At 33.3% G+C, this 26,831-nt stretch overlaps 2 protein-coding genes across 2 annotated transcripts; one reads left to right on the top strand and one right to left on the bottom strand.

The window, feature by feature from the left end:
- Positions 1-9,722: 9,722 nt before the first annotated feature.
- Positions 9,723-19,448, bottom strand: LOC133173824 (autophagy-related protein 101-like). Its single transcript, XM_061308873.1, has 8 exons — positions 19,327-19,448; positions 18,617-18,653; positions 15,300-15,340; positions 15,107-15,190; positions 14,690-14,788; positions 14,426-14,540; positions 13,554-13,720; positions 9,723-10,222 (listed from the first exon to the last, which is right to left on the bottom strand). The coding sequence occupies exons 1-8, from the start codon at positions 19,354-19,356 to the stop codon at positions 10,139-10,141; spliced, it is 657 nt and encodes a 218-aa protein (XP_061164857.1). The 5' UTR covers positions 19,357-19,448; the 3' UTR covers positions 9,723-10,138.
- A 3,112-nt stretch (positions 19,449-22,560) lies between these two features.
- On the top strand, positions 22,561-26,721 carry LOC133173918 (uncharacterized). The gene is made up of 4 exons (XM_061308982.1): positions 22,561-22,576; positions 23,830-23,943; positions 26,179-26,260; positions 26,547-26,721. The coding sequence occupies exons 1-4, from the start codon at positions 22,561-22,563 to the stop codon at positions 26,719-26,721; spliced, it is 387 nt and encodes a 128-aa protein (XP_061164966.1).
- The last annotated feature ends 110 nt before the right edge of the window (positions 26,722-26,831 follow it).

The following is a 26,831-nucleotide window of genomic DNA, read 5'->3' as shown; positions in this document are numbered from 1 at the left end:
AGTCAAATTAAGTGATCTGATAGAAATACACCTCCTAATTTTGAATCCCACTGATGGATGTGGAGACCAGTCCTTCAGATGAGACCATATTTAAACCCTGGGTACCAAGCATAGGTCTAAATTTGCAGCCCTCCACCTGCAAGTGGTGGCATCTCCATATGAGTAAAGTGAGAGGGACATTAAACAACAAACAAACAAAAACATAGATAATTAGTGTGCATCCCTAGATGTAACATTTATGCAATTTTAGTCCAATAGGGCTTGCAGTTACTTGGGAATGGACTTACCTAAAGACTTTAAACTATGTCACTCATCCAGAAAATGTAAGTCATATACAGCATCTGAAGCAAGTTTAAGAGTGTTCATCCAGTGATGCATCATCCATGCAAGTTTGGTTCTGATAGCCCTTATAGTTTACTTCAACCTGGTCACTCATCTCAAAAGTGTAAGTCAGATACAGCATCGGAAGCAAGCCTGCTAGTGTGCATCTTTAGATGTATCATCCATGCAAGTTTCGTCAACATATGTCTTAAAATTACTTGGAAATGAGACCTGCTCCAAAAACTTTAACCTGTTCACTCAACCGGAAAATGTAGGTCAGATCCAGCATCCGAAGCAAGTCAAGTAGTGTGCATTCTTAGATTTATCATCTATGCAAGTTTAGTCAATATAGGGCTTATAGCTACTTGGAAATGAGACCTGCTCCAAAAACTTTAACCTGCTCCAAGAACTTTAACCTGCTCCAAAAACATTAACCTGGTCATTCTTCAGCTGAAATTGAAGCATCTGAAACCTTGACTGGTACAATGAAACATACTAGAAGCATCCTCCATGCATCTCTGATTAATATAGGGCATAGAAGTACTTGAAAAGAAATCTGTTGCAAAAAATTTAACCTGGGACACCAACGCCGACGCCAAGGGTATTACATTTGTTGAGGTAAGCTAAAAAAAAAAATCCATCTTAATACCACTTTACAGTGACAATAACATTATATTTACACATGTACTTCCAAAATCCATGCATCTATAATAAATCTTGTACAGCTAAATAAATGAAAATACAATTTACAATACTATGAGAACTAGCTATAATATATTTCCAAAATAAAAATTTTGAAATCAATTGACAGAATTAATGCTAGCCACAATAATGTAGCCCTCTCAATTTTTTTTTGGGGGGGGGGGGTCTTTTGAAAACATCATAAAAAAATTGGAGAGGGCATCATTATTGCAGGTAAATTATGCATTTAGATCCTGAAACAAGATGTTGCATGGGACTTAATTTTGCTATAATTATGCAATTTGCATCTATAATTTGTTTAAATTAGCTTTGCTTATAAGGGTTTAAATAGTCAGTGTAAATTTATCTGATGCACTTTAAATTATTTAAAATAAAGTAATTTGCATTAATCCTCCATGTGAATGCAGTTTAAATTTAATTAAAATTTAAATTTGACTTGAACTCTCCATGTTCATGATGTAAAAAAGGGATAAAAGAGTCACTAAATGTTTATGACTTGTCATCAAAGACCTGCATCATCTTCAATTAATTAACAATAAAATATTTACATCTATTTGTACACAACTTTTACGAACAATCTTGTTTGTAAATTCAAGATAAGGACAATTTTGTAAAAGCTAAGAAACACCTATGTGACCAAGCAGTTATGACATTATTAGTAAATTTGTTTTTTACTTCATTTACATTCTGATGATCAGGTAGAACTGTTTGACAAGTAGTTGTTCCTGTAAATTTGTTTTGCATTTCTTATCATGAAATATGGGGGGGGGGGGGGGGGTTGCATTTTTAATGTTATCATACGTAAGATCCACATTTATAATTTTTGAAATATATATTGTAAATCTATAATCTAGGAGCCTAAAAGTTTTATACTGTATGAGGAAACTGGATTTACCCAATGTTTGTGGGTATTTATTAAAACAAGATATCGAATTATAACTTTAAGGAAAATCACTATTTAGAAATGAAAATATGTTGTGTAGAGCTATCTATTTTCCCATGTACATATACAATAGATATACAATCAAGAGGACCCTGGGTCTAAACATTCACCTGAGTAACATTAGCCATGATGCTGTTCTCATTTAAGAAGATTTTTAAAAGATTTTTTCTCCTTTATATTCCCATGACAAAATTGTGATCCCATATGATGGGCCCACCCTAACTTCAAGGGGTTTCTGAATCCACACAAAATGAGGATTCTTCAATATCAATATGACATGACCTTGCAGTTATGGAGAAGAAAATTCTTACGTTGTAAAAAGTATTAGGTAAAAAAAATTGATCCTGATTTCAAAGGCCTATAATCTAAACAAAGAGGCAAATGGACCACAATGCTCACCTAAGTAACTTTAGCCTTCCTGTTCCTAATCAGATTTTTAAAAGATTTTGATTTCCCCATGAAAAATTGTGATCCCATATTATGGCCCAACCTTAATTCAAAAAGGTCATTAAATCCACACAACATGGGAATGCTTCAATATGACTAATATGGCCTTGTATTTATGGAGAGAAGAACATTAAATTCTTTTCCTATAAAAATGCATAATGTAAAATATGATCCTGATTCAAGCCAACTCTAACCCAGGATCCATAATCTGAACTAAAACTAGATGTGTCGTAACACCATGAATTCCCCCCGAAGGACCAAAATTTCAAATACCATATTTAGTTTTAAATTTGTTTGCACAAAATATGCATTTATAACTAAGATAATAAATAAGGACTGCAAAATGTAAATTGCACATTTATAGCCGAGAAAATGATTAGTCTAGAAATTGTGAATTTTTAAATCTTTTCCAAGTTCAAAGGGGATAACTCTCAAAAATCATCAGACCACGACCAAATTTGAACTTGACCTGTATTTTCTGGTAAAATACCTGCATATGCAATTTCAACCTTATACATACAGCCCTACAAAAGTTATAGAGTGGAAACTGAAAAATTCTTCTTTTTTCTAAGTTCAAGAGGGATAACTCTGTCAAAAATCATCAGACCATGACCAAATTTGAACTGACCTGCATATTCCTATCCCCCCCCCCACCCCACCCACCACCGATTCTGGACCCATCCTACCCCAAGCCGTGAATTGATCTGAACAATTTACATTATGACTGGAAGCTTTCACATAAGTTTCTTTTTTTCTGGTTGGTCCAGTGCTTCCAGTGCTTCTTCAGAATCAGATTTTTTCCCTATATATTTCATTGTAAAACTTTGATCCCTTATTGTAGCCCAACCTATCCCAGGTGCCATGATTTGAACAATTTTTATTTTTACTACCTCAGGAAGCTTTCAAATGAGTTTCACACTTTCTGACCAACTGTTGTTTTTGAGAAGATTTTTTTTTGATCATGTTGATGACCCAACCCTATTTTTACCTTTTCTTGATTATCTCATTGGAAGGGGTTTGGTCCTTCATTTGAATAATTCACAATCCCCATTACCAAGGGAAGCTTAGTAAAAACTTTGGTTAAAACTGACCCAGTGGTTCTCAAGAAGTCAAAAATGTGAACAGATAGATGGACAGACAGATAAATGAATGCCAGACAAAGGTTGATCAGAAAAGTTCAGGTAAGCTAAAACTGAGACCAAGAGCCAAAGAAACTGTTGCATACATGATATTCTTGACACTATAGGAATTTGTAATATATATTTGGAATGCATTAACCAAAAACCCTAAGATCAGTTTTCTCAAACATGGTATTATATTAATAATCCCAGTATATATATACATATATGTTTAATTTACATGAATTTTTAAATAATGTTTGAACATACAGAATGAAATGTGATATTTTTTCTGTTGACATAATTAAGTTTAGTTTCAGTTATATATCTGAACCTTTCTTACAGACTTAGTCATCTCTTATCAAATTAGTTACGTCGTGAGTGTATATCGTTATTGGATGCCAGTGTTCAGAGACCCCTCTCCTCTCTTAAAAACCAAAATGGGCAACAAGGAAATTTATCAATGTATTTCAACAGCTATTCATATCACATATAGATCTATTAAGTACTTCCTTCTTTGGTAATACTTACGCATATCATTACATTTAAAGGCTAAACATTCAATATAAATATTTCTTCAAAGATTGCCACAAGTACAGCTGTATCTCTTTAGAAATCAAAACAATGTACATGAGTCCCACACTACTTTTTCAGTTCAACCTTAACTAGCTACTCTCAATCCAGCACAGCACTGTAACGGTAATACCTCAAATGGCCCAAAAGCTGACAAATTCAGTCCTTTTGTAAGAAAATTTACTTTGATAGCAATCAAGATTGTATCTCTCTCTGTTTTTGATGCTTATAATATAGTCACGTCATGTTCTCGCTTTAAATGAAAAAGTTTCCAAATGCTGCCTTTCTGTGCTTTTTTATAAATTTTACATACTAAGTAAACACTTACTGTAAAAACAATACTTAATATTTTTAAAAAAGTTTGTAATTGTCACAGATGTACTAGTTCTTTTCTGCTTAATCTTGTTTAAGGGTCTCAGTATATATAGAAAGCATCACAGTCATATCCCTGACAACTACCTCGTACATCAAGGAGGATTTCTAGAATGCAGACTTTCTCATGCTTGCCATACTTGATTTGCTGAGATACTTGTTAAGATGCCACCAGCCTTTCCTCTGATGATAATAATACATGAAACTGAGGGGTGGAGCTCTGGATCATTGTCTCAATTCAAGAGAAAAGAAATTGCATTGAACAAGCAGTTTTGGATGTTTCAAGTGCATATGCAAGGAAAATCTGAATATTGACAATGGTTTTCTTGGGGGTGAAAATTTTCAATGTTTACTCTCAACTACATGCAGTATTTATATATAATGTTCAATAGACAAAATCAATACAATTGTGTAAAGGTGAATATCACATTTACTACATGGCTAACCACTGACTTCAGTATTTCTGCACACCATAACTATTTCGGTACCATTTTGAATTTCTTTACAATGTTTACAGGGAAGGTCAGAAGTTATATACACAACCAAACAGCAACTAAAACATTGAAATTTTTATCTGTAAGCAATGACCTTGCAACCTATATGAATCTATCTACAGTTGAACTTCAGTTTAAAGTTTTATCTTTAGCATTTCCCTTTGCATAGTGCATTTTCTACTACAGTTTGTCTCTTGCAGGTGAAGGTGTGTGTTTGTGATGAGGAGAGGAGCAAGAAGGGGGGGGGGGGGGGGGGGCTTTGTTCAGGGTTATGACATATCCTAGGCCAAGTACAGTGGAAACGAAGTCATTCCACAACAATTTTATGGTCTTGTCTTGTCAAGGAGAATTGTTCACTAACTTGAAAATCTCTGAAACAGTAAATATTCATGCAGGTCTATAAATGTAATCATACATAGAAATATCAATACACAATACTAATCTGTAAATCTGTTCAGCAGTAAAAGTGATATATAGATCATATCTCCGATACTGATTACAGCTGACAGGTGTTACAAACCAGTATGATTTTCTATTGTGTGTGCTGACCTGCATTACTCATGATAACTGTTAAAGCTACCTTAACTCAAGTAGGGGAAAAAATGATTCATCTTAAAGTTTTACATCAAAGTTCCAGAATGAGCGTCTGATCCTTTTGGTCAAAAAAATTTGTTCAATTCAAAGTTTGATCTACATTTGAATGCTACATGTATCATTCAGACAATGTATATAAATATAGTTACGTATATATATGTAAACTTTTTTTTTTAAGTAATGTAGATGAATATCATAAAATATTATAATACTGTGTACTAAATCAAACAACTCCTTGTATTGATCATATAAATCATCTGTCCTACTATTTTGATTATGGTGTCAACTGTCTTGATTTAAAACTCACTACTTGGCATTACAATTTAAAAGTGGATATTAAGCATATAAGAAATATTTCCATGATGACAAACTTCCACATGTTTTGTGTGCTTAGGTTGTAAGTGCATGCGTGACAATATTAGGTCAAAGGCGTCAAAACTTGAAAATCATCCACAAACTGTTCTACAGTGCCTTGCACTAATCTCACTGTTTTTGTTAACTTCGTAAATATATACTGTGAAATTCCGCGGTCTTCGATTTTTGTTGTTGTTAGAAAAGATAATATTGACATATATCGTTAAAACGGTTTCTGATCAAAATGTCCAATAATTTGTCCGTCAGTGTGATGATTTGCAGTGAAAGCAAGGCAATAATACCGTTTTGGTCATTAAATTGCTAATACGTTGAATAAGCGTGTGTAATGCTAGGATTACCCTGTTATTATCGTACTTGCCTAATACATGTGTCGTGCCTCCTTCCTCGCTCGTTTCCTGTATCGATTGAGTCACTGGTACAGTTTTTCGAAAGTTTCCAACTTTTCCCTTCCTTATAACTTTTTTTCCTTCATACAAGGGCTGAATGAGATATTGTACTTTGATTGGTTAATATCATGCCAATATTTATGTACAGGTTCGTCCAAAAGTTAGGTTCCGTTCTACGGCGTTTGTAAAGAGTTTTAAATAAACATTTTACCGTTACCAGGGACTTATACTATACATTACTAATATAATATAGACCTACTAGATATGTCTTCTTAAAAAATGCCATCACATGTAAATTATTCATGCTGCAGCTGCTCACTCTAATACTTATTCATGAATTAACAAATTATACCAAATATAAAAGGACATCAAATTTCATTTTTTTTTCTATGCAAGAATCATGAAAAGTATTAAATTATACACAAAATTTATTGCGACATTGTCCTCATGATATTTCATTTGGAAAAATAAAAGACCTACATATTAATGAAAATGTAATACATGTAATTATACCAATATTCCAAGTATCTTCTGCCAAATACAAAGGATTGAAACTTAATGAGCAGAAAAGAATACAACATTAGAAAAGTACATGTACATGTAAACAAATCACCTGTAAATCGTTGAATTACATACATGTATAAGTATTCAACATTTCTTCATGAAATATGTCAAAATGAGTTCTAGAAGATTTTTCTCGTCATAATGTTTTCAAAATTACATGACTAACAGAGACCCATGGGCCACAATGCTCACCTGAGTCATGATGGTCCTGCTGTTCTCCATCAGCAGATTTTCCCCCACATATTCCTTTGTAAGCTTAGATCACCCATTATGATCCCAGCCTACCCCTGGGGAACATGATCTGAACAAATTTAAATCTACGCTACCTTAGAATGCTTCCACATAAATAAGACTAAGCAGGGCTTAAAGCCTCTTTGCTGATCTTGACATTTTTAAGGATTTTTTCCTATATATTGTAAACATTTCATAGCTCTTTGTGTTCCCATCCCATACTTTGAATCTTGTGCACTACCTGCAGATGTTTCCTTATAATTATGACTAAACATGGCTTTGCTGTTCTTAAGAATGATTTTAAATACTTTTTCTTATATATATACATGTATTCCTAGGTAAAAATTTGATAGCCGATTGTGGACCCAATAAATTCTTACCTCCGGGGGTCATGATTTGAACAAACCTAAACCTACACTATCTGAAGATGTTTCTATGTCAATATGAATAACCATGGCTTTGCTGTTCTTGAAAAGAAGATTTCTAAAGATTTTCCCTTTATATCCCCATGTAAATGTTTTATTGCCCCCCCCCCCCCCCCCAGGTCAGGATTTGAACAAGCTTGAAAGCACACTACCTGAGAATAAAAATGACTAAACATAACACTTTGCTGTTCTTGAGAAGAACATTTTCTAAAAATTTTCCTTTATTCTCCTATGTAAAATTTTGATTGCCACTGCTTCCATATAAGTATGACTAACCACTGTTTTTCTGTTTAAAAAAAGAGGAGTTTTAAAGAATTTTCCTATGATATAAACCTTTGACATCCATTGTGGTCTAACCCTACCCCAGGGGTCATGATTTGAACAAACTTGAATCTAGGTTATGTTATGAAGCCTATACATAGTTTTCATTTTTTCTGGCCATGTGGTTCTTTATAAGATTTTTAATAGATTCCATTAAATTTTCACTAATTCATATTAATTATATCCCCCATGAAAGAGAGGGTGGCTCTCCATTTGAAAACTAGAAATATGTCCATAGGACATGAATGCCCCACCGAGGGTATATTAGTAATGCAACATTTTAACACAAATTGAGAAAAGTGAGGTCAAGGTCAAAGGAAAGGTCAAGGTGAAAAAATATTGATGCAGTTGAATAGCTCTCATCAGTATGTATCAGCATATGAAGTTTGACACTAATTTAAGAAAAGTGAAGTCAAGGTCAAAGGAAAGGTCAAGGTCAAAAATTGTTGATGCGGTTGAAAAGGTTACATCAGTATGTATTAGCATATGAAGTTTGATAAATATATTATAAATAGTTTCTTTAAAACTGAGCTAAACACTAATTTAAGACAAGTGAGGTCAAGGTCAAAGGAAAGGTCAAGGTAAAAAAAATATTGATGCAGTTGAATAGCTCTCATCAGTATGTATCAGCATATGAAGTTTGACACTAATTTAAGAAAAGTGAGGTCAAAGGAAAGGTCAAGGTCAAAAAATGTTGATGCAGTTGAATAGTTCTCATCAGTATGTATCAGCATATGAAGTTTGATAACACTTTCTTGAATGGTATCTTTAAAACTGAGCAAAAAACTTATTTAAGAAAAGTGAGGTCAAGGCCAAAGGAAAGGTCAAGGTAAAAAATATTGATGCAGTTGAATAGTTCTCATCAGTATGTATCAACATATGAAGTTTGATTACACTATCTTGAATGGTATCTTAAAAACTGAGCTAAACACTAATTTGAGAAAAGTGAGGTCAAGGTCAAAAGAAAGGTCCAGGTCAAAAAATTTTGATGCAGTTGAATAGCTTACATCAGTATGTATCAACATATGAAGTTTGATTACACTATCTTTACTGGTATCTTTAAAACTGAGCTAAACACTAATTTAAGAAAAGTGAGGTCAAGGTCAAAGGAAAGGTCAAGGTCAAAAAATGTTGATGCAGTTGAATAGCTCTCATCAATATCTATCAGCATATGAAGTTTGATAAAAATATCTTGGATAGTTTCTTTGAAACTGAGCTTTGAACAGAGCTAAACGCAAAAAGTGACGGAAGGACAGACGGGACGGCAGGACGGAAGGCAGACATGACAAACACTATATGCCCCAGCCATATTCATGACAGGGCATAAAAAATTGAATTCCATTCACCCAAGGATGCTTTGTGGCAAGTTTGGTTGAAATTGGACCAGTGGTTGTGGAGAAGAAGTCAAAAATGTACTAAGTTAACAGACAGAGAGATGGCAGACAAACTTCAATCAGAAAAGCTCACTAAAGCCCTCAGTTCAGTAACTGAGCTAAAAGAAAAAAAGGCAATATTAGTCTCTCAGGAATTTTGGAATCTTTTAGAAGTGTGCTTTCAGGCTTTCTAAAAATGAATACCAACTCATTTGTGTCTTTGATAACTGTCATGTTTTCCTAAGATTTGGATGAATTACATGAACATTACGATTGTGAAAAAGTATTCAAAAACCCGAATCAAAGTACAGCTAAATTTGACTACATAATATATATAGCTTCTAGAGTCATCTCTTTAATTATCATTTCATCAGCTAATCATATCTATACATACACTATATACATAAATAATAAAACCATGGACATGCTCTGCATTGTAAAAGAAAAGGAATTAGAAATTGCAGTAATTAAAAATAATGTTAATTTGCCTTTAACTTTATCTTTATATTCTTTTTTTTTTTTACTTTTACAATCTTCTTGCAATGCAGGTTTCATCTTAAAAAAAAGTTTTTATACAGTTTTATAATCAAATTAAAAGATGTCAGTTGCTTGTAATATCAACAAATGAGTTTGTCAACCTGATAACTTTAAACACCTCTAAATATCTGAAGCAAACTTGTACATGTATATGTATCTCCCTTTTCAATCAAAATTATTACACTTGCATGGCACACTTAAATATAGCAAATCACTCAAGTAACATTCACACAGTTCTAAGACAAATTCACTAAATCCACTCATTCCACATGAAAGACACTTGTTGAAGAGAAGCTGGCTTTATACAGGTGCTGCTAAAAGTCACTTTCTGTGAGAGTTAATGAGCGATCCCTCACATAACATCATAAAGCCAAGGTATCCTTAATGAATTTCCTCATCGTCGTTCCAACAGAGGACTGGGAGGGGCCGGTGGTTTGGTGAGATATCTACAACAGACAAGGTCATGTCTGACTGAGAAAACAAAATAATTCTCATTCCATGTTTAGTTACAAACACTGGCCACTGTTTAAGGAACAAATAAATCAGAAGTCTCTGACAAAACTATAGCTCTACTGGTTTGTACTTATAATAAAGGAAGAGAAAAGTAGCACTTGCACTTGAAACTACATGTATGCAACAGCAATAAATGAATAATGGTCCTTGGTTCAGTCTCTTTTTCTGACAAGATTTATTGCAATCACATTAAAACTGTTGGAGGAGTAGCGTTTTGATTGATTGATTGTATGTTGTTTTATGTCCCATTGAAGAATTTTTCACTCATATAGAGACGTCACCATATACCGGGGAAGGGCTTCAAATTTTGACCTTTACTCGGCACTCAGGGCCATTGAGCAGTGAAGGATCTTTATCATGACAATGCCTTCCGTGACACGGGGCCTCGGTTTTTAAGGTCTCATCTGAAGGACCCACAACTTTCACTTCAAAGTGCAGAGCGCATGGCGAAGGAACAGTTGCTACCCATTTTTTATCGACTTAGGTCAGTCACGGCCGAGATTTGAACTCATGACCTCCCGATCATGGAGCGAGCGCTCTACCGACTGAGCTACCGTTCACGGTAGTAGCCTTTTGAAAGAATTTCACAGAATTTCATTTTCAGTAAGCATGGCAAGACTTTCATCAAAATCAAAAACTGATAAACAGAATTTTGCATCTCGCTGATCTCAGTGTAGTCTACTTGTGTGCAACATTATATTAAAATCAGGCCAAAACTGTAAGAGGAGTAGCATTCTGAAAGTATTCCTCAGAAATTTCTATTTTTAGTAACCATGGGCATTGGCATGAAAAATTGTTTCAGACAGATAGCTACACAGACAGATGGATGGACGACAGTCACCTTACTATCACATAAGCTCTTCTGGTCTCTGACCAGTAGAGCTAAGAACAAGAAGTCTCTGACAAGACTGTAGCTCTAATGGTGTGTACTCATAATAAAGATTTATCTTAGTATAAATCTTAGTATAATCCACTTCTGTAACAATAGAAATCTGACCAAAACTGTATGATGAGTAATGTTTTGAAAGAATGGCACAGAAATTCCATTTATGGCAAAATTGATTAAATCAATTAAGTGCACCAGCACAGTGTATGATACCACAGACACCTGAAGCGTGGCTCAACCCCCCCCCCCCCCCCCCCCTCAACTAATAAAATATAAAGTCTTTATTTTCTCAAAAATATGTGATTTCTCTGTCAATTCCATCTGTAAGCCATTCTGTGCAATTGGTTTGTACTTTTGTTAATGTTAAAAAAAAAATTGGCCATATACAGTATAATAAAAATACACAAGGTAAGAAACAAAAATAATAAACAAATGGGAGGTTCCTCCACTTCGAAGCTGATTTCCAAGGTACTAACCATGTTACCTATCATATTTTTGCAACCATTCTGTTAGGAGATGTTCTTCTACTAGTCTCTTTAACTAAACCCCATCTTTAGTGTTTTACATGCTGTAAGGCTGTTTAAAATTAATTCTACGTTTAACGTCACCCGCGCGCGTAGGTTTAGGAGAAATAGGTCTTTGAAAAAAACAAACAATTCGGAATTTCATATATCCGTTCCGGTTCAGTTCTACATTTAGCGACTTAATTCTGCATCCCGTAATGACAGAAAATGTGCTTTGATACCGCAGTTGTTGTCTTATTAACAGAAAACTAGTAAATTAAACAGTATGGGATCATAAATGTAAGTAAAAAATAGATGATTTTATGATTGAAGTTAATGACAAAGCCTAGTTTGTTGAGTTTTTATCAGTTTTTGTATCACAGACTCAGTTCGTAATTATGTTGGCTGAACTCTTCATTGCATTTGGAGAGAATTGCAAAACTTATAACTGAGTGCAAAGTGTGTCAAAAACAAATATTTTATAATATACAGTGAGATGCATCATTAAAATTTTATTTAATAGTTTCGTCTTAAAATATTTTTGTAAACATTTAAGATGTAGCATTTATGTACTTACAAATGGCAACAATTGTAGGGAAAGATAATATTAGTCATTGCCATTTGAGCAGGGATAAGCTTAGAGAAGATAGGGCCTTTTAAGCAAAGGAGATTGGAGTATTCCAAGAAGTGAAGAATCCTGTCGTGTGTGGAATTCAAGGTAAAATTATCTAACACCTATGGTCCAAATATAGTATTTACACTTTCAAAACTAAATGCTAGTAGATCTAGTACTATGAGTAAAAATACAGCAGAATTCAATTTCGAGATATTTTGAATTTCAGAATGTATTAAATACTGTCAACATAATTTTAATTGTAGATATCAATCATTGACAACTATTCCCACAAGAAGAAGCATTTTCCTACAGGATACCATGGACGTGTGGCAATATAAATCCAATTCAGTCTACATTGTTTGCTCACAAAAGGATTCAAACCAATATACATGTACATACTAAGGAAAAACTCTGCTTAGGAAATTAGACTTAGATGTCATATCCAATACTCTTATTACTCAATAGTGTTTTTTTTAATGTACTGAATAGGTTAATTTGAATAAATTCACAAATGTTTAAAAATTTTGTTTGTTTATTTTTTTCCTCCCTCCCTCATAGGTTTTGAACTTTAGAGGTGACGTTAAACGTAGAATTAACTTTGAACAGCCTAATCAAAAACTGGTGCTTAGAATTATGTATCTTAGTATAGGTCTCTTAAGTCTCTAACCAGTAGAGCTAAAAAAAACATCCTGTGGAAAAATTATAAAGATGTGATGATGAAATAGCATTTATTAGGGTGTACCAGTATCTTAAAGGGGAATAAGCTGTAAAGGTGATGGCAACCAATTTTCTCTCAAGTCCCTCATTTTCAAAGAAATATATTAATGACCAATAAAAACATTTAACTCCTATAAAAATAAGAGAAACCTTATAGAACTACATAAAATACCTGCTCGTACAGTAGTGAAAAGTACATAAGGAACAATTACAGACTTTCAAGCCAATAATTATTCAACCAACAAAAATAAATGTGTATCCTTTGAGTGTAAAGAGTGCTTAAAATCATTGATTATCTTTGATATTAAAGTAATATGTACGTTGGCACAATTTTTAAAGAATTGAATGTTTATGAAAATAAATACAGTAAATAACTCTCAAACATCTTCAGATTATATTGCTTAATTTCAACTTATCAAACACATGCCATAATAGGTTCTGTTCTAAGTCATATAATAATGGATTTTTTTTAAATATTCATGTAACAATAAACAGCCAGGAAACATGACCAGATGTATCTCAATCATGTTTCTTTCACCTACCCTGAATAAGTAAGGTTGTACATCTGAAATACTTGTATCAAATACCAAATCCAGTTCTGCTTGGTTTGGCATCTTGGGAACATATTCATGGCGATTCATTAGATCTGCAATATTCATGACCTTCTCTCCTAACATTTCTCCTAGTTTTTCCCTGCAAATCTGCCTCTCTACAAAATATTTTTTTTAATTAATTTTTTTTTTAAATTTTTTAAACTAGTCAAGAGGTACTATGAGCACTGAGCTCAAAAAATGATACCCCCTGCATCACAAATGATTATGATTGCAAAGTCCATGTTTTGTGATGGGAGACCCAATATAAGTGTCCGATCAAAAAGTAAAATAGTAAGTGCAAGATGGCACTATGTAATAAAGATCCTGTGAAAGTACCATTAAATTTTATTCAGTGATATAGAAGGAGTTGCAGATAAGAGATGGGTACCCTTCTATATTATAGAAAGAATGGCAGTGTCTATGTTTTGCTATTGGAAACCCGAATTATGTGTCTGATAAAAAAGTAAAATAGGAAGTGCACAATGGCACTATGTTACAAAGATTCTGTGAAAGTCTCATTAAATTTTATTCAGTGGTATGAGGAGTTGCTGATAAGAGATGGGTACCCCGAAATGGATGGATGGACAGATGGATGGATGGACATCCCATCACTATACACCCCCCACTTTTCAAGCGGGGGGTATAAATATGTTAAGAAAATACATTGTACAATGTTATGATGTAAAACTACATGTCATTGTATAAAGTTTTCACAAAGCTTTCTTTGAAAATTGTGAAATCTTAGAAAAACTTTATTTAAGATGATTTATAAATCTAGTACCGATATTCTCGTGCATTCCTTGACAAAAATTCCCTCTTACCATTTTCATTATTAAGAGTTAAAATGTCCAGTTTTACTGTCCAGACTTCCCATGGGATACACTCGGCAGGAAATGGCCACCGGGCTCTCTTCTTCTGGTAGAACTCCAAGGAAATCTGTTAATCAGGATAAGCTGATCAAAATTTACATTAAGTTTCAATGCAATCATATTTCTAAGTAAAAATGCATTTATGTCTTGATATGTAAGACTATTGCTTAAAATGCAGTGCTTTGTTACTCAATGAGAAAAAAAAAATTATAATACTTGTCCCGATCCAGGATTATCTGTGCTGCGGAGTGTATCCCTGAATAAAGCAATGTCTTTCTTAATGGTCTGATCAAGACCATCAGATGCCACTCTCACCTGAAAGATAAGTGTCCAAATTTATTAATCATAAAGTTGTTTCAAATCATAATTTTCATTGCTACATTATAGATATTAATACATATAGAATGAAGAGTCAACTGTTTAGTATCAATATAGAGCATTTATACTAGCTATAATCAAAATGACACTATTTTTAATACAAGTATTCTATTTTCCAGACAAGTCTTCATTTGTACAATCCAAATTCTTTAAAAGAAGCTGAAAAGGTGTAGTACTGATGCAGGCATAAGACTAAAACAATACACATTATAAATAAAGGTAAGGAGCCCAAGGTAAAATTTAAAGTATACTTACATAAGTAAAATCTACAAAGTCACAGTCTACATCCTGTATACCAACAGTCCCTATAGAATAAGTTCCCTCTTGTTTGTAATGGAACTTGAACAAAAAATAAATACTAGCTTAATTAATTTACCATTGATTCCAACAATGATAAAACTTAAAAAATTCACATCATTGACATTATAGAATAATAATGTGTGATTACCTTTCCAACAGTTCTGTGAAGCAACAATGTATGAAATATACCTGTAAAAATGACACAAAAAATATTTCCCTATGACAAAATATAAATATTTGCTTTTATGTGAATTTAAATACAGAAGAAATATACATGTAATAGCTACAGACTAGAGAACCTACAGTTGATCCCCATCACAACTGGGTTTTGCTAAAATGCGGAATGGAAAATGGAGCAGAAAGGAACAGAAACAGAAAATCTTGTATGAAGTTATTTATATACATGTTCTAGGGCGTGCGAAAAATTCTATTGAATTAATGTGCAGTAGTCCGAATTTTCTCTTTGCACAGGCATTGTCGTTAGAGCTCGCAGTGAAGAGCGCCGCTCACTGTGCTTGCTATTAATGGTAGCTTTCATAAAATAAATTTTGAATGAGAAAGACACTTTCATATTTTACATGTACATTATCTGTGTGACAACACCTTTCAGAAAGAACTATCGATTTTGACTTCATGACCTTGACCTAGAAGTTTGACCTACTTACAAAAAATTTTATCTTTGATCGTAACTTTTGCAGAAGAGACAGGGCTTTTACATTTTTTTTTACATGTGCATTACCTGTGACAAGATCTTTCAGATTGTATTATGTATTTTTACATAATTAATGATGGATAGACAAGACAGGAAAAACACACAAGACAGTTACATTATGCCATAAATATTTCATCCCAGCCACTAAGACACTGAAAGTGACGGACCACAATTCTCTGAATTTACTTGTTCCTATATATTCCTATGTAAAACTTTGATTGCCTATTATGGCCAAACCTTACCCCCGAGAGTCATGAATTGAACAAACTTAAATCTACACTACTACCTGAGGATGCTTTCATACATATCAATACAACTAATCATGCCTATGCTGTTCTTGAGAAGATTTTTAAAGATTTTTTTCTTATATATTCCTATTGTGGCCCTGCCCTACCCACAGGGGGTCATGATTTGAGCAAAAATGAGTCAACACACATGCTTTCATATCAATAACTTAAAGATTGATCATGCCTTTGCAGTTCTTGAGAAGAAGATTTTTAAAGATGTTTTCCTATATATTCCTTTGTGAAACATTGATGACCTTTTGTGGGCCCCACCCAATCCCAGGGTTATGATTTGAACAAATTTTATTTTACACTACCTGAAGATGCTGTCTTATCAATATGGCTAATCATGCCTTACTGAAATTATTGAGAAGATTTTAAAAGATTTTTTCCCGATTTATTCCTATGTAAAACTTTGATTGCCACATCTGTCCCAACCCTACCCTGGGGGTCATGACTTAAACAGATTTGAATCTACACTATATAATGATGCTTTCATATAAGTTTCAATACATGTATTTCTGCCCAAGCAGTTCTTGAGGAGAATATCATTGAAAGACGCGATTAAATTTTCACTAATTATTGATTATCTCCCCTTGAAAGAGCATGTGGTCCTTTATTTATATAAACTTAAATCCCCTTCACCCAAGGATACTTTGTGGCAATTTTGGTTGAAATTGGCCCTGGTGGTTCTTTAGATGAAATTGAGGAGGAGATTAAATGTTGAAAAGTTTATGGTGACAATGCCGACAACAATGAAAATGATGACAACTAAGGCAAATTTTGATCAGAAAAGCTCACTTAAGCCTTCAGCTCAGGTGAAGCAAAAAGCAGTCTTGGTTGCACTGTGTCCCATTATTTTTTAGTTGACTAAAACTTTACACATCTGTTGAGCATTTACTATACATATTCACTGAAAATTATGTTCTGTTCCCTCATACCGTGGTTCACACAAAAATCAAATACTGGCCATTCATGTTGATCAGATGGGGTTTAATGAATTTATTCTATAAATAAATAGAGGATATTCAATGTTTTGTAGATGAATATGGAATTCATTTCATGAGTGGGACAGGATTTTTTTTACATTTTCACAAGTATGAAGCATGAGTGAAAATATCAAAAAAAGCCTGTCTCACGAGTGAAATAAATTCTATATTCATCTTCAAAACATTGAATTTTCTGTTTATTACATTTTCTTAGATTTTCCCTTTGCGTTTGACTTTTCGTAACACAGTGTCATATGCTGTGATGTCATAGTTAAGCGGTTGAGACACTGTAGCTAAGTGATTGCAAGATTGAAAAACGTTGTACACATGGATTTTTAATGACAAATTTGGAAAAACATTGGCAGTATAACTATTAGTCTCATTAACTCTATCTTATAACAGACCGGGGATTTTTTTAAAAACACTCTTAGTGTATGGAAGAAAAATCGTAAGTTTTGCGCACTTCTGATATACTCACACTGTGAGAATACCATTTTGATATCCTCTTACACTCTGTCAAAATATCACTTTTATTCAGTAAATAAATTACAGTATTTCACTGTTGAAAATGTAATAAATATCTTTATTCTTACTGTAAAATTTTATGTTTATAGATGTACTGCATTATTTATAATTTTTGTTCTGCTTTCCGTACCCTATGCTATGTGCAACTATCTTCACATGAGAATAAAGTTAACATGACTAAATGATAATCCTTGATTTTATATATATATATATATATATATATATATATATATATATATATATATATATATATATATATAAAATATATATTTATCATATAGTCTAGTTATACTTCCTATATAATCTATACAAACACAAACGTAAGCTGTATTCACTAGAGGGTCAGTGCTCATGCAGCTGCAATTGTGACATCACAAACAACACCTCAAACAATGTTGTAAACAATGGATGCAACGGACAAACCCAACCATGAATTTGAGCAGGAAAAATGTTGCATAAGCCCAATGTTTATTTTCAAAACATTTTGATGGGAAATGATGTCTTACAGACTTACACACAATGAAAGGGAAACAGATATAACTTAAAGTCTGACATATCAATATTGATATTTTTATGGTGAATATCAAACCATATTCACTACCTAGAGAGTCATTAATTGTATAATATCATTTCTTGTATGATTTATATACTGTAAACATACTTTTTCCAACAGAATCATAATTCAACAGAATCACAATTTCTGTTCAATCTGCGGATATAAAATTATGTAGATTTCTTAGACAGACATTTGTATTTCTTTAATGCACTTTAAGTACTCTGTGACAAAATTCCATGGAAAACTTGTGACTGTGTACATACAAAAATTAATCCCAAACAGTAAATGATATGTCTACAGTATTTGTCAAGTGATTAACCTGGATATCATATTTTCCATTCCAATCCGCATTTTAGCAACAACCATTACAATCCCCTCTTCCAATTTAAATTTACTCACCACTGACTGTCTCTTCAATCTGACGACCTTCTACTGACTGCAATATCAAGATGCATATATTATTAAAATCACAGGTCAATGACAATAAATCAAATACAGGTAGCTCTAGATATTTTGAAATACCAAAGAAAAACTTTGAGAGATCAAGAGTTCGAGTTTTCAAGAGTCAAGAGTTTTACGGGTTGGTTGACAGGTTGACAAATTAGTCTCACCGGATGTTAGTAAGTAAGTAAATTTTATTTAAAGTCAGCATTTTTTACATAGATTAACAATAAACATGAGCTCTGTAGAGCTCTTAAACCGACTATCACAGCTAAAAATATCACATATAGAAAACGTTTACAACATAAATTAACATGCAAAAAACACATGTACATATATAAACAAGCATGGCAGATAAAACAAATGTTATAATTTTCATTCATTTCCAGTGCTATTCTTATATCACACATATGATTTAACAATGATACTTCTTTGTATTTTTTTTTTTTCAGGGTAATATCAGGGACCTATATAGTATATAGGTCCCTGGTAATATAGAGGTCTGTTTTTTTTTTAATTGAATACAGGAAAATGAATCATATGCCAGGCCATACTATGAAAATTCAGCTACTTTACACGTTGAATCATGACATTGCACAATGACAGAGTATTTTCGAACTAAAATTACGCCAAAACGGGAGAGAATTTAATCACTTAATGCGACTCACCAGTTCGAGCATTTGTGTTCGAGCGTTCATCGTTTCATCTTACACTGAAATACGGACACATCACCGTTCAATTCACAGGTAAACTGACGAACCTTTGAGAGTAACTGACTTCGTCTTTTTCAATAGTTCAGTCTTTGTTTTCTTTCCTGATCCGCAATCAGGTCGTATTTGTTTATCGTAAATGTCCAAAGGTTGACAATCAAAATATATATATACAAAAAAGAAAAAAATATGCTACAAAGGTAAGATACACTTTGTGTTTGTCCAAATCAAGCAACAAACCACATATCTATGGGAAAATTGCACGAAAATAACCATATATATTCTTTATATTTTACGACAATATATGGAAGGTCAAGGTCACTACAGACTGACACAAAATCTCTTTCCATAAGACGAGTACAATTAACCTTTGTTTAGTTTCTGACGTTTTAAATTCTCTTTTTTTCCATACAAATACCTTATTTGTAGACAATTCTGATTCATCTTGCTCTAGACCATGGAGACAGCGTGTAAAAAGGACAAATGAAAAAAAAAGTCACACGGGGACCACGGGGATCCTAACAGTACACCTACATGTAATTTAAAATTAATAACACTATATATTATTTTTCTCATTTATCCCAAGCTCTCTGATTGGCTCAAACTTAATCACATGATTAAGTTTATAAGAGCATATAGACTTGTGTTACTATTTAAAGAATTCTGAAATGCATATCGACTTGATGTTTCTAAAAATGGAAATAATTTTCTGTAAAACAACAAAAGTGCTGATTTCACAATAGTTAATACAGTGTATGACTTGATGTTTCTGACAAAAAATACTTCAACTCCTATTTATAATTGTGATGTTCTGTAATAATTGGTAAGACGTAACAATGCCTTGAATAAGGATCTACTTTATATTAAAACATATATATTAGATATGTTTTTCAAAAAATGGATACAAAACATAATAAAACAAATGTAGCCTTTTAAATTAGTAAATTCCCTAAATTACTCTATCGGTATAAAGGAAATACAATGACATTAAACAGACTAATTTATTTTATTTTGATCTTTAGTCTCTAAGTGTAAAAAAGACGAGAGAGAAAACTTGTGACTTGTTCCCATAATTTTAAAATCTCTATTAAAAAAAAATAATATATTTATATTTATATATTTATTTATTATTCCAAATCGGGGCCCTTTTGAGCATATTACATACATGCTTATTAAACAGAACAAAGAAGTATAATAATTATTCACAATATGTGATAATAGTAATATTCAGCATATACTTAGTCAATTTACTCATGGTTCATAAGCTGAGATAATTGCTAACATGTACAATTTGAAATACACATTGTAAAGTATAAACAAGTACCACCGTGTATACCATAATGCAAAAAAACCCAGAGATATACATATACTGAATAGATATATTCCACTAAATTGCAAAAGATACCACGGGACAGTGCATTGGTACTTTATAAGTCACCATGTTTGCATATCTTATGACCAAACTAACATTTACTGAGTGTTAAAAGTATACAATTTTTAAATTCTTTTAAATTCAAACAAATGTAGCCCTTTTATGAGGTCGATCCATAGATTCGTGCTCGGTCGATATGCTTTTCTGTGGAGTCGATATATCTATGGATCGACCTCATGAAAAGACTATATTTATATAATAATTTATATACACTGTCTTCAAAAGCGCGAACCTTGAAAGGTGTACTAGCTACAAACATAATTATTCTAACATGTCAATGCCAGTCACTGGAATGTTACGTAACACCTTTCAAGGAAACTTAGAGTGTTATTTTCTTCTTTATATTTTTATTCAGGCAAGTAGGTAGTATCGGGGGGAGGGGAGGGGGAGGGTGTCCCCAACTTTTTCCCTAGACCCCCCACCCCAAATCCCTTAGAAAAGTCTTTTTGATTTTAAGTTAGCATGAGAATTTTCAGTCAATGGCGCGATGGACTCCATTTATTGAATTTTTTTCCGAAAAGAGAGAGGATCCCATCCCCCATCCTTTAAACAGTTTCTTTCGAGCTTGGGGAGTATTTTTTTCCTTTCTTTTTAGACACCTTTTTTTCCAATTCTGGCTGTCTCCCTACCTTTACCTCTTAAATAAGTGTTAGGTCCATGCCAGTCACTAGATTCCATCACAACTGTGTAACACGCATTAGTCCCCTACCCGAGTGCTGATCGAAATGGGATAGTATTCAAGTTCAATTTTCAAAGTTTATTTATAGATGTAAACAATTGTTCTATGGACGGTGGAGTCCATTTCAAATTGTTTTGAAGCTTATTAATAAATAATAACAATAATAAAAACAAAAATAAAAATCAGAAGAAGAAACCTTTTCAAATATTTATATGCGAACCGATATTTTCAACAATCCAAAATCAGATCCGACGGGGAGGGGGGTAAATTCCCTTTAGGAATTTTTAATTTTATTACATCGACATGACAATGTGATTTATGTCTTCGAACTCCAACATTTCCTCATACTATGTTTTTTGCAATTATTTTGTTCTGGCTCGTCAATTTATATCTTAATTCGATACCCCCCCCCCCCCTTCTAATTAAAAAACAATCAGGAAGTCTGTGTGCCAATGCTCACTAATAATACCCCCGCTCTGATGTGAATACACAAGTTCAGTTATGGACAGACACAGTGATAATCAGGAAATTGACATCGGATTTGTACAAAAATGAATCCACTATATGGCATGCCTAAACAAAGAGTGTGCTAAAATTTCAAGCTTCTGCAATGAGTAGTTGCTGAGAAAACTGCGACCAAATTTGTAACGGACAGACAGACACACAGCTAGACGGACGGACAGACAGACAGCACGACACACAAGGGTAAAATAGTATACCCCCTCTCCTTCGGAGCGGGGGTATAAAAACTGGATCCACCCTTGCACAATATGCACCGACTATATGTCCAACACCATTTTTGTCCGTTTGTCACACATATGCAGATAAATGTTTATCTCGAGTGATACAATAGATCGAAAATAAGTAAATAACACATGTATTAAAATACAAATATGTTTTAGCCATGTATAAAGATTGCATCATACACGAATCTACATGAAGATAAGTGGAAGCTATAGCTGTGTAATCTCTGAACTTTGATTATGTGTAGGTACACATTATTTTATTAGACTGTTAGATATCGGCAAATCTACTTGAATGAATGCAATCTCTTTGTTATGTACCTACTAAAACTATAGTAATGTTTTGGGGAAGAGGTAAGTTTTTAGAATCCCTTACATTCTTCCAGTGTATTTTTTTTAATCCAACTACATGGAAGTTGCGTTTTTTAACAGTATGTACACCCTGAGATGCAGGTATATACATGTATACGTATATACAGATGTCTAACCTGTTATTCTGTCATACTAAAACAATCATCGTTAATTTATGCCCTCCTCCCTCACCCTCACTCACGATACGTACCCCACCCCAGGGTTTTAACCATGTTATTCATTGGCTCTCGTTCTCTTTTTTATTAAGAATGAAAAATACTCATACTTTGTCATGCTTAAAAAATGTCATTCTCATAAACTGAGCACGAGTCTCGGTGAACGTTGGAGACTGGCCATGGGCAATGGCTACTACCATACCTAGCCCAAGTCGACTTCATATTGCAAAGAAACACGGTATTGTACGGATTCCTATTTTGTCTCTCCAATGATCCAAGTAGTTATAAATCTATATTTTTTTTAACAAAATCATTTTTAATTTGTCTAGCTGAAGTTGATTTTTTAAAATAAAAATTAAAATAACGTTCTTCTTTTCCCCTAAATTTTATGTCTGTCTTTACTATCCTAAACATTACTAGTAGCACCCAACCCAACCCATGCATCACATTTTCAAGTTTAATGCCTTGTGTATAATTCTTTTACTGTGGAGCTGCTTAAAGCAGAGCCCTAAATTTAGCAGAATTTCGCGATAAGTGCTGGTGAGATCTTAATTCCAAATTTAACATCTATTTTATCGTGTGGTTTGAATAATTTAAACCGTTATTCCACCGAGTTACTACCTGATTTGTGACGTTCGGACTCAAATTCAAACTCCCCTGCTAAAAACGCCCATAAATTGTTTTGCTTAAAGGATGTTAAATTTCTTAAAATAAAAAATAATAATTTAAACAACTTAAATAAAATAAAAGGGAAAATAATAGGAAACTTACACGGAAATAACAAAACCAGAACAATTAAAGGGGGGGGGGGGTAATCAACCAAACAAATTAAAACTACCTTTCCTCACTCATTAACAATTAAGTGACGTTTCAGTGATTGAATTTTCTACATATTTAAAAAAGAAAAGGTTTTTAAACATAAATACATGTATTTGGACAATTCTTAGTTTTCATTCGGTTGCATTTCTAAAGACTTTCTCATTACTTCTGCTTGATATTTTTGTTTGTTTGTTTGTTTGTTTTTTCTTTTTGTTTTGTTTTTAAAGTAAAAGTTGTTTAATATGCACTATTATTTTACAGGAGATTCAGATACCACCACTATTGTTCCAACAACCGAGAATATCTCAAATCAAACTCTTACGGATGGAGGGGAATCTGAAAACAAATTCGAAACTTTTGTAGAGCATGAAATAGGTAAACTCTCTCTCTCTCTCTCTCTCTCTCTCTCTCTCTCTCTTGGACACACATATCCATGGGCAGATACAAGATTTTTTTTCCGAGGGATACAAAAAAGCTCAGAATTAAAAAAAAAAGTAATGCGGAAGCCCATTGAGATCATTTTCGTATGGTAAAAAAAATATTTGCGTTAAAACGCGAAACCTTCGCAACTTTCGCGTTTTGGCGCGAAATTATTCATTCATAGTCATGTAACTCAGGAACCTGTGTTCTTGACTGACAGATAAGAAACATATGAACGCAGACGGGGACTTCTGTGAATTTATAAATGACATTTCTGCAGAAGATGTAAAAGAGAAATGATGCGAGAAATGGATAGATTAGTCTTGAGAAATTTGCCTTTAATCTTTAAACCGTACTAATTAATAAAAATTAATATTCCTTTAAAGATTTTCTTGTTTTTCACTTGTTGAATCAAAGAAATTCTTTAGTCTGATTTATTTTTCAGGAAGATTTCCACTTGTCACTTTCTTTTTCAAGGCTCTTTTTTATCATTAAAGTTCACAACAACTTTACCACTGTAAAGAAATCCATCATTTTGGACTATAAATTATACACTGGAGAAATCTGGCTTAAAGTAAGGGAACAATGTACCATTTCATGAGCTTTTTAAATAATAATTATAATAGGATATTTATCGGGGATGAGGGGTCTACTTTTCCTCCATAATTTATATATACGAGACTTATGTAAATGTCTGTTTTACAGGGAAAGTTTTGCGTTTATTCGCGAAAGTTACGCGTTATAACGCGAATTTATTATTATTTTTTTTTAATTTTTTTTTACGAAAATGAGCTCAATCGACTTTCGTTAATAAATAATGAAAATCAAGAACAAAGTAAAAAAAAAAAAAAAAAAAAAAAAAAAGATATGTTTGTGAAACACTGGTGCCCCCGTATGGCAGGTTATGGCGAAGGTTAAGGTTCCTCAAATGCAAGTCAAACTCAAGGTCAAGAGATCAAAGCACAGGCCTTTAGATCGCTTTAAAATTTGGGGTGTAAAAAAAATAATAGTAAAGGTATGGAACTCATTTTATAGGGTTCCCACTTTCGCCAATAAAACACTTTTAAATCAAAGATCTAAAATTTTACTTTCTATTCATATCTATTCACATATAAACAACCTACAATAATACCAAAGTTCATTCCGAAATTCCGTATATTCTTCCCGAGATATACTGAATTAAATTCCAACATTGACCTATTTTTTCACTCTTTTTTTTTTTTTACACCCCAAGTTTTTCGTAAGTCGGATTTAAGCGACCCAAACACCTGTGACCCAAAGAAAGGTCTTGTCACGATGAATTTCTGTGAAATTTGAAAACCCTATCACCAACCATTGAAAGTTACGGTAAAGTAAGGTTTTAAGTAAGTAAAACGTCAAGGTCAAGGTCAAATGGTGCCCAAGGGAAAGTCTTGTCACAAGTGATACACATGTTCGTGAAATGTGAAAGCCCTAGAATCAAACGTTCAAATATAATGGCCAAAGTAAAAGTTTGCTTTTTTTTTTTTTTTTAAAAAAAAGCAGGTCAAACTCCAAAGTCTAGGTCAATGCCAAAATTGTTGGTATCTCAAGGAAGGTCTTGTCACAAAAAATGTACATGTGGAGTATGAAAGCCCTAGCACCAACTGTTTAAGTTATGACCAAGGTTAAGTTTTTCAAAAGTAGGTCAAACTTCAAGGTCAAAGGGTCAAAGATGTTGGTATCCCAGGAAGGTCTTGTCACAGGGAATACACATGTGAAGTATGAAAACCCTACCACTAACTGTTTAAAAGTTATGGCCAAAGTTAAAGTTTTTCAAAATTAAAACAAGTCAAACTCCAAGGTCAAGGTCAAAGTCTCATAAAATTTTGCAAAAGTGGATCAAACTCCGAGGTCAAATATGATGGTAGCCAAAGATAGGTCTTGTCATAAGGAAAACACATGTGAAATATGAAAGCCATAGCTCCAACCAATCAAAAGTTATGGGCAATGTTAAAGTTTTTCGGACAAACAGAAAGACGGATGGACAGGGCAAAAATTATATGCCCCTGAATCTTCGATTACGGGGGCATAAAAAGAAAGAAAGAAAGAAAAACGCTTTTCCAAAAACTCGACTTGTCTCATGGAACCCCCCCCCCCCCCCGTAGTAGACATTTCAACAAAATTAGTTACATAAATTATTTTTAATAACGAATTTTTGACTTTTATAAGGTGGCATTGTTGGTTTGGTGTTCGGACTGTTGTTTTCAGCTGCTCTGATTCTAGCTGCATGGATAACTTACCGACGACACAGGTATGTTATTTGATAGATATAGGTAGCAAGCAAGTCGGCAAGTCAATCACTGCGTTATGATAAATATCAAGAAAATGAATGTCCTTTGTTCATCGTAATTCCCACAAAAGTTAAAGTACAATATTTCATTTCTTACGTAAAATGTACACAAATGTATTTCGAAAGAATGCATATGATATCATTAGACTAAAATCTGCAAGAGCATTATACATATGTATTTGAAAAACAATGATATCCCTTTTTTTCCTATACCCTTAATTCCATAGATATAGATTATTATTTGAAGAGCAAGAAACGAAGAATATCGGAGAGATATGGAGGTGTTCTTGAAGTCGAAGAGAAATGCTGGGGTATATGTGGACACTACTGTTGACACGCCGCCTATTGTGAGACAGAAGGATGCTGTATATGACTCTTTACAACAAGACTTGTATGAACATGACTCAGAAGAGGAGTTCTGATTCCCCCGAAATAAATTTCAAGTTGTCATTGATCAATACTCATTACAGTTAAGGTTTTGTAGCCGTGATCTGCTGTCTTGTGCAAAAACAAACGTTATTTTTGTGAAATG

The sequence above is a fragment of the Saccostrea echinata genome, unplaced genomic scaffold, assembly GCF_033153115.1.
Source record: "Saccostrea echinata isolate AGI-Se365-2 ecotype Australia unplaced genomic scaffold, CSIRO_AGI_Sech_v1 ptg000056l, whole genome shotgun sequence".
NCBI classification, from domain to species: domain Eukaryota; kingdom Metazoa; phylum Mollusca; class Bivalvia; order Ostreida; family Ostreidae; genus Saccostrea; species Saccostrea echinata.
The sequence above is the reverse complement of the archived record's forward strand: the minus strand, read 5'-3'. Positions and strand labels throughout refer to the sequence as shown.

Excerpts from the sequence above, each read along its gene's own strand:
- LOC133173918 (XM_061308982.1), top strand. Across the intron at positions 23,944-26,178 it reads TTTTGTAGAGCATGAAATAG|GTGGCATTGTTGGTTTGGTG; the intron begins GTAAACTCTCTC and ends GACTTTTATAAG. Across the intron at positions 26,261-26,546 it reads ATAACTTACCGACGACACAG|AGCAAGAAACGAAGAATATC; the intron begins GTATGTTATTTG and ends TATTATTTGAAG.
- LOC133173824 (XM_061308873.1), bottom strand. The coding sequence starts at position 19,356 with ATGAACGCTCGAACACAAATGCTCGAACTG. Across the intron at positions 15,341-18,616 it reads GATTGAAGAGACAGTCAGTG|GTATATTTCATACATTGTTG; the intron begins GTGAGTAAATTT and ends TCATTTTTACAG. Across the intron at positions 14,789-15,106 it reads ACTTTGTAGATTTTACTTAT|GTGAGAGTGGCATCTGATGG; the intron begins GTAAGTATACTT and ends CTTATCTTTCAG.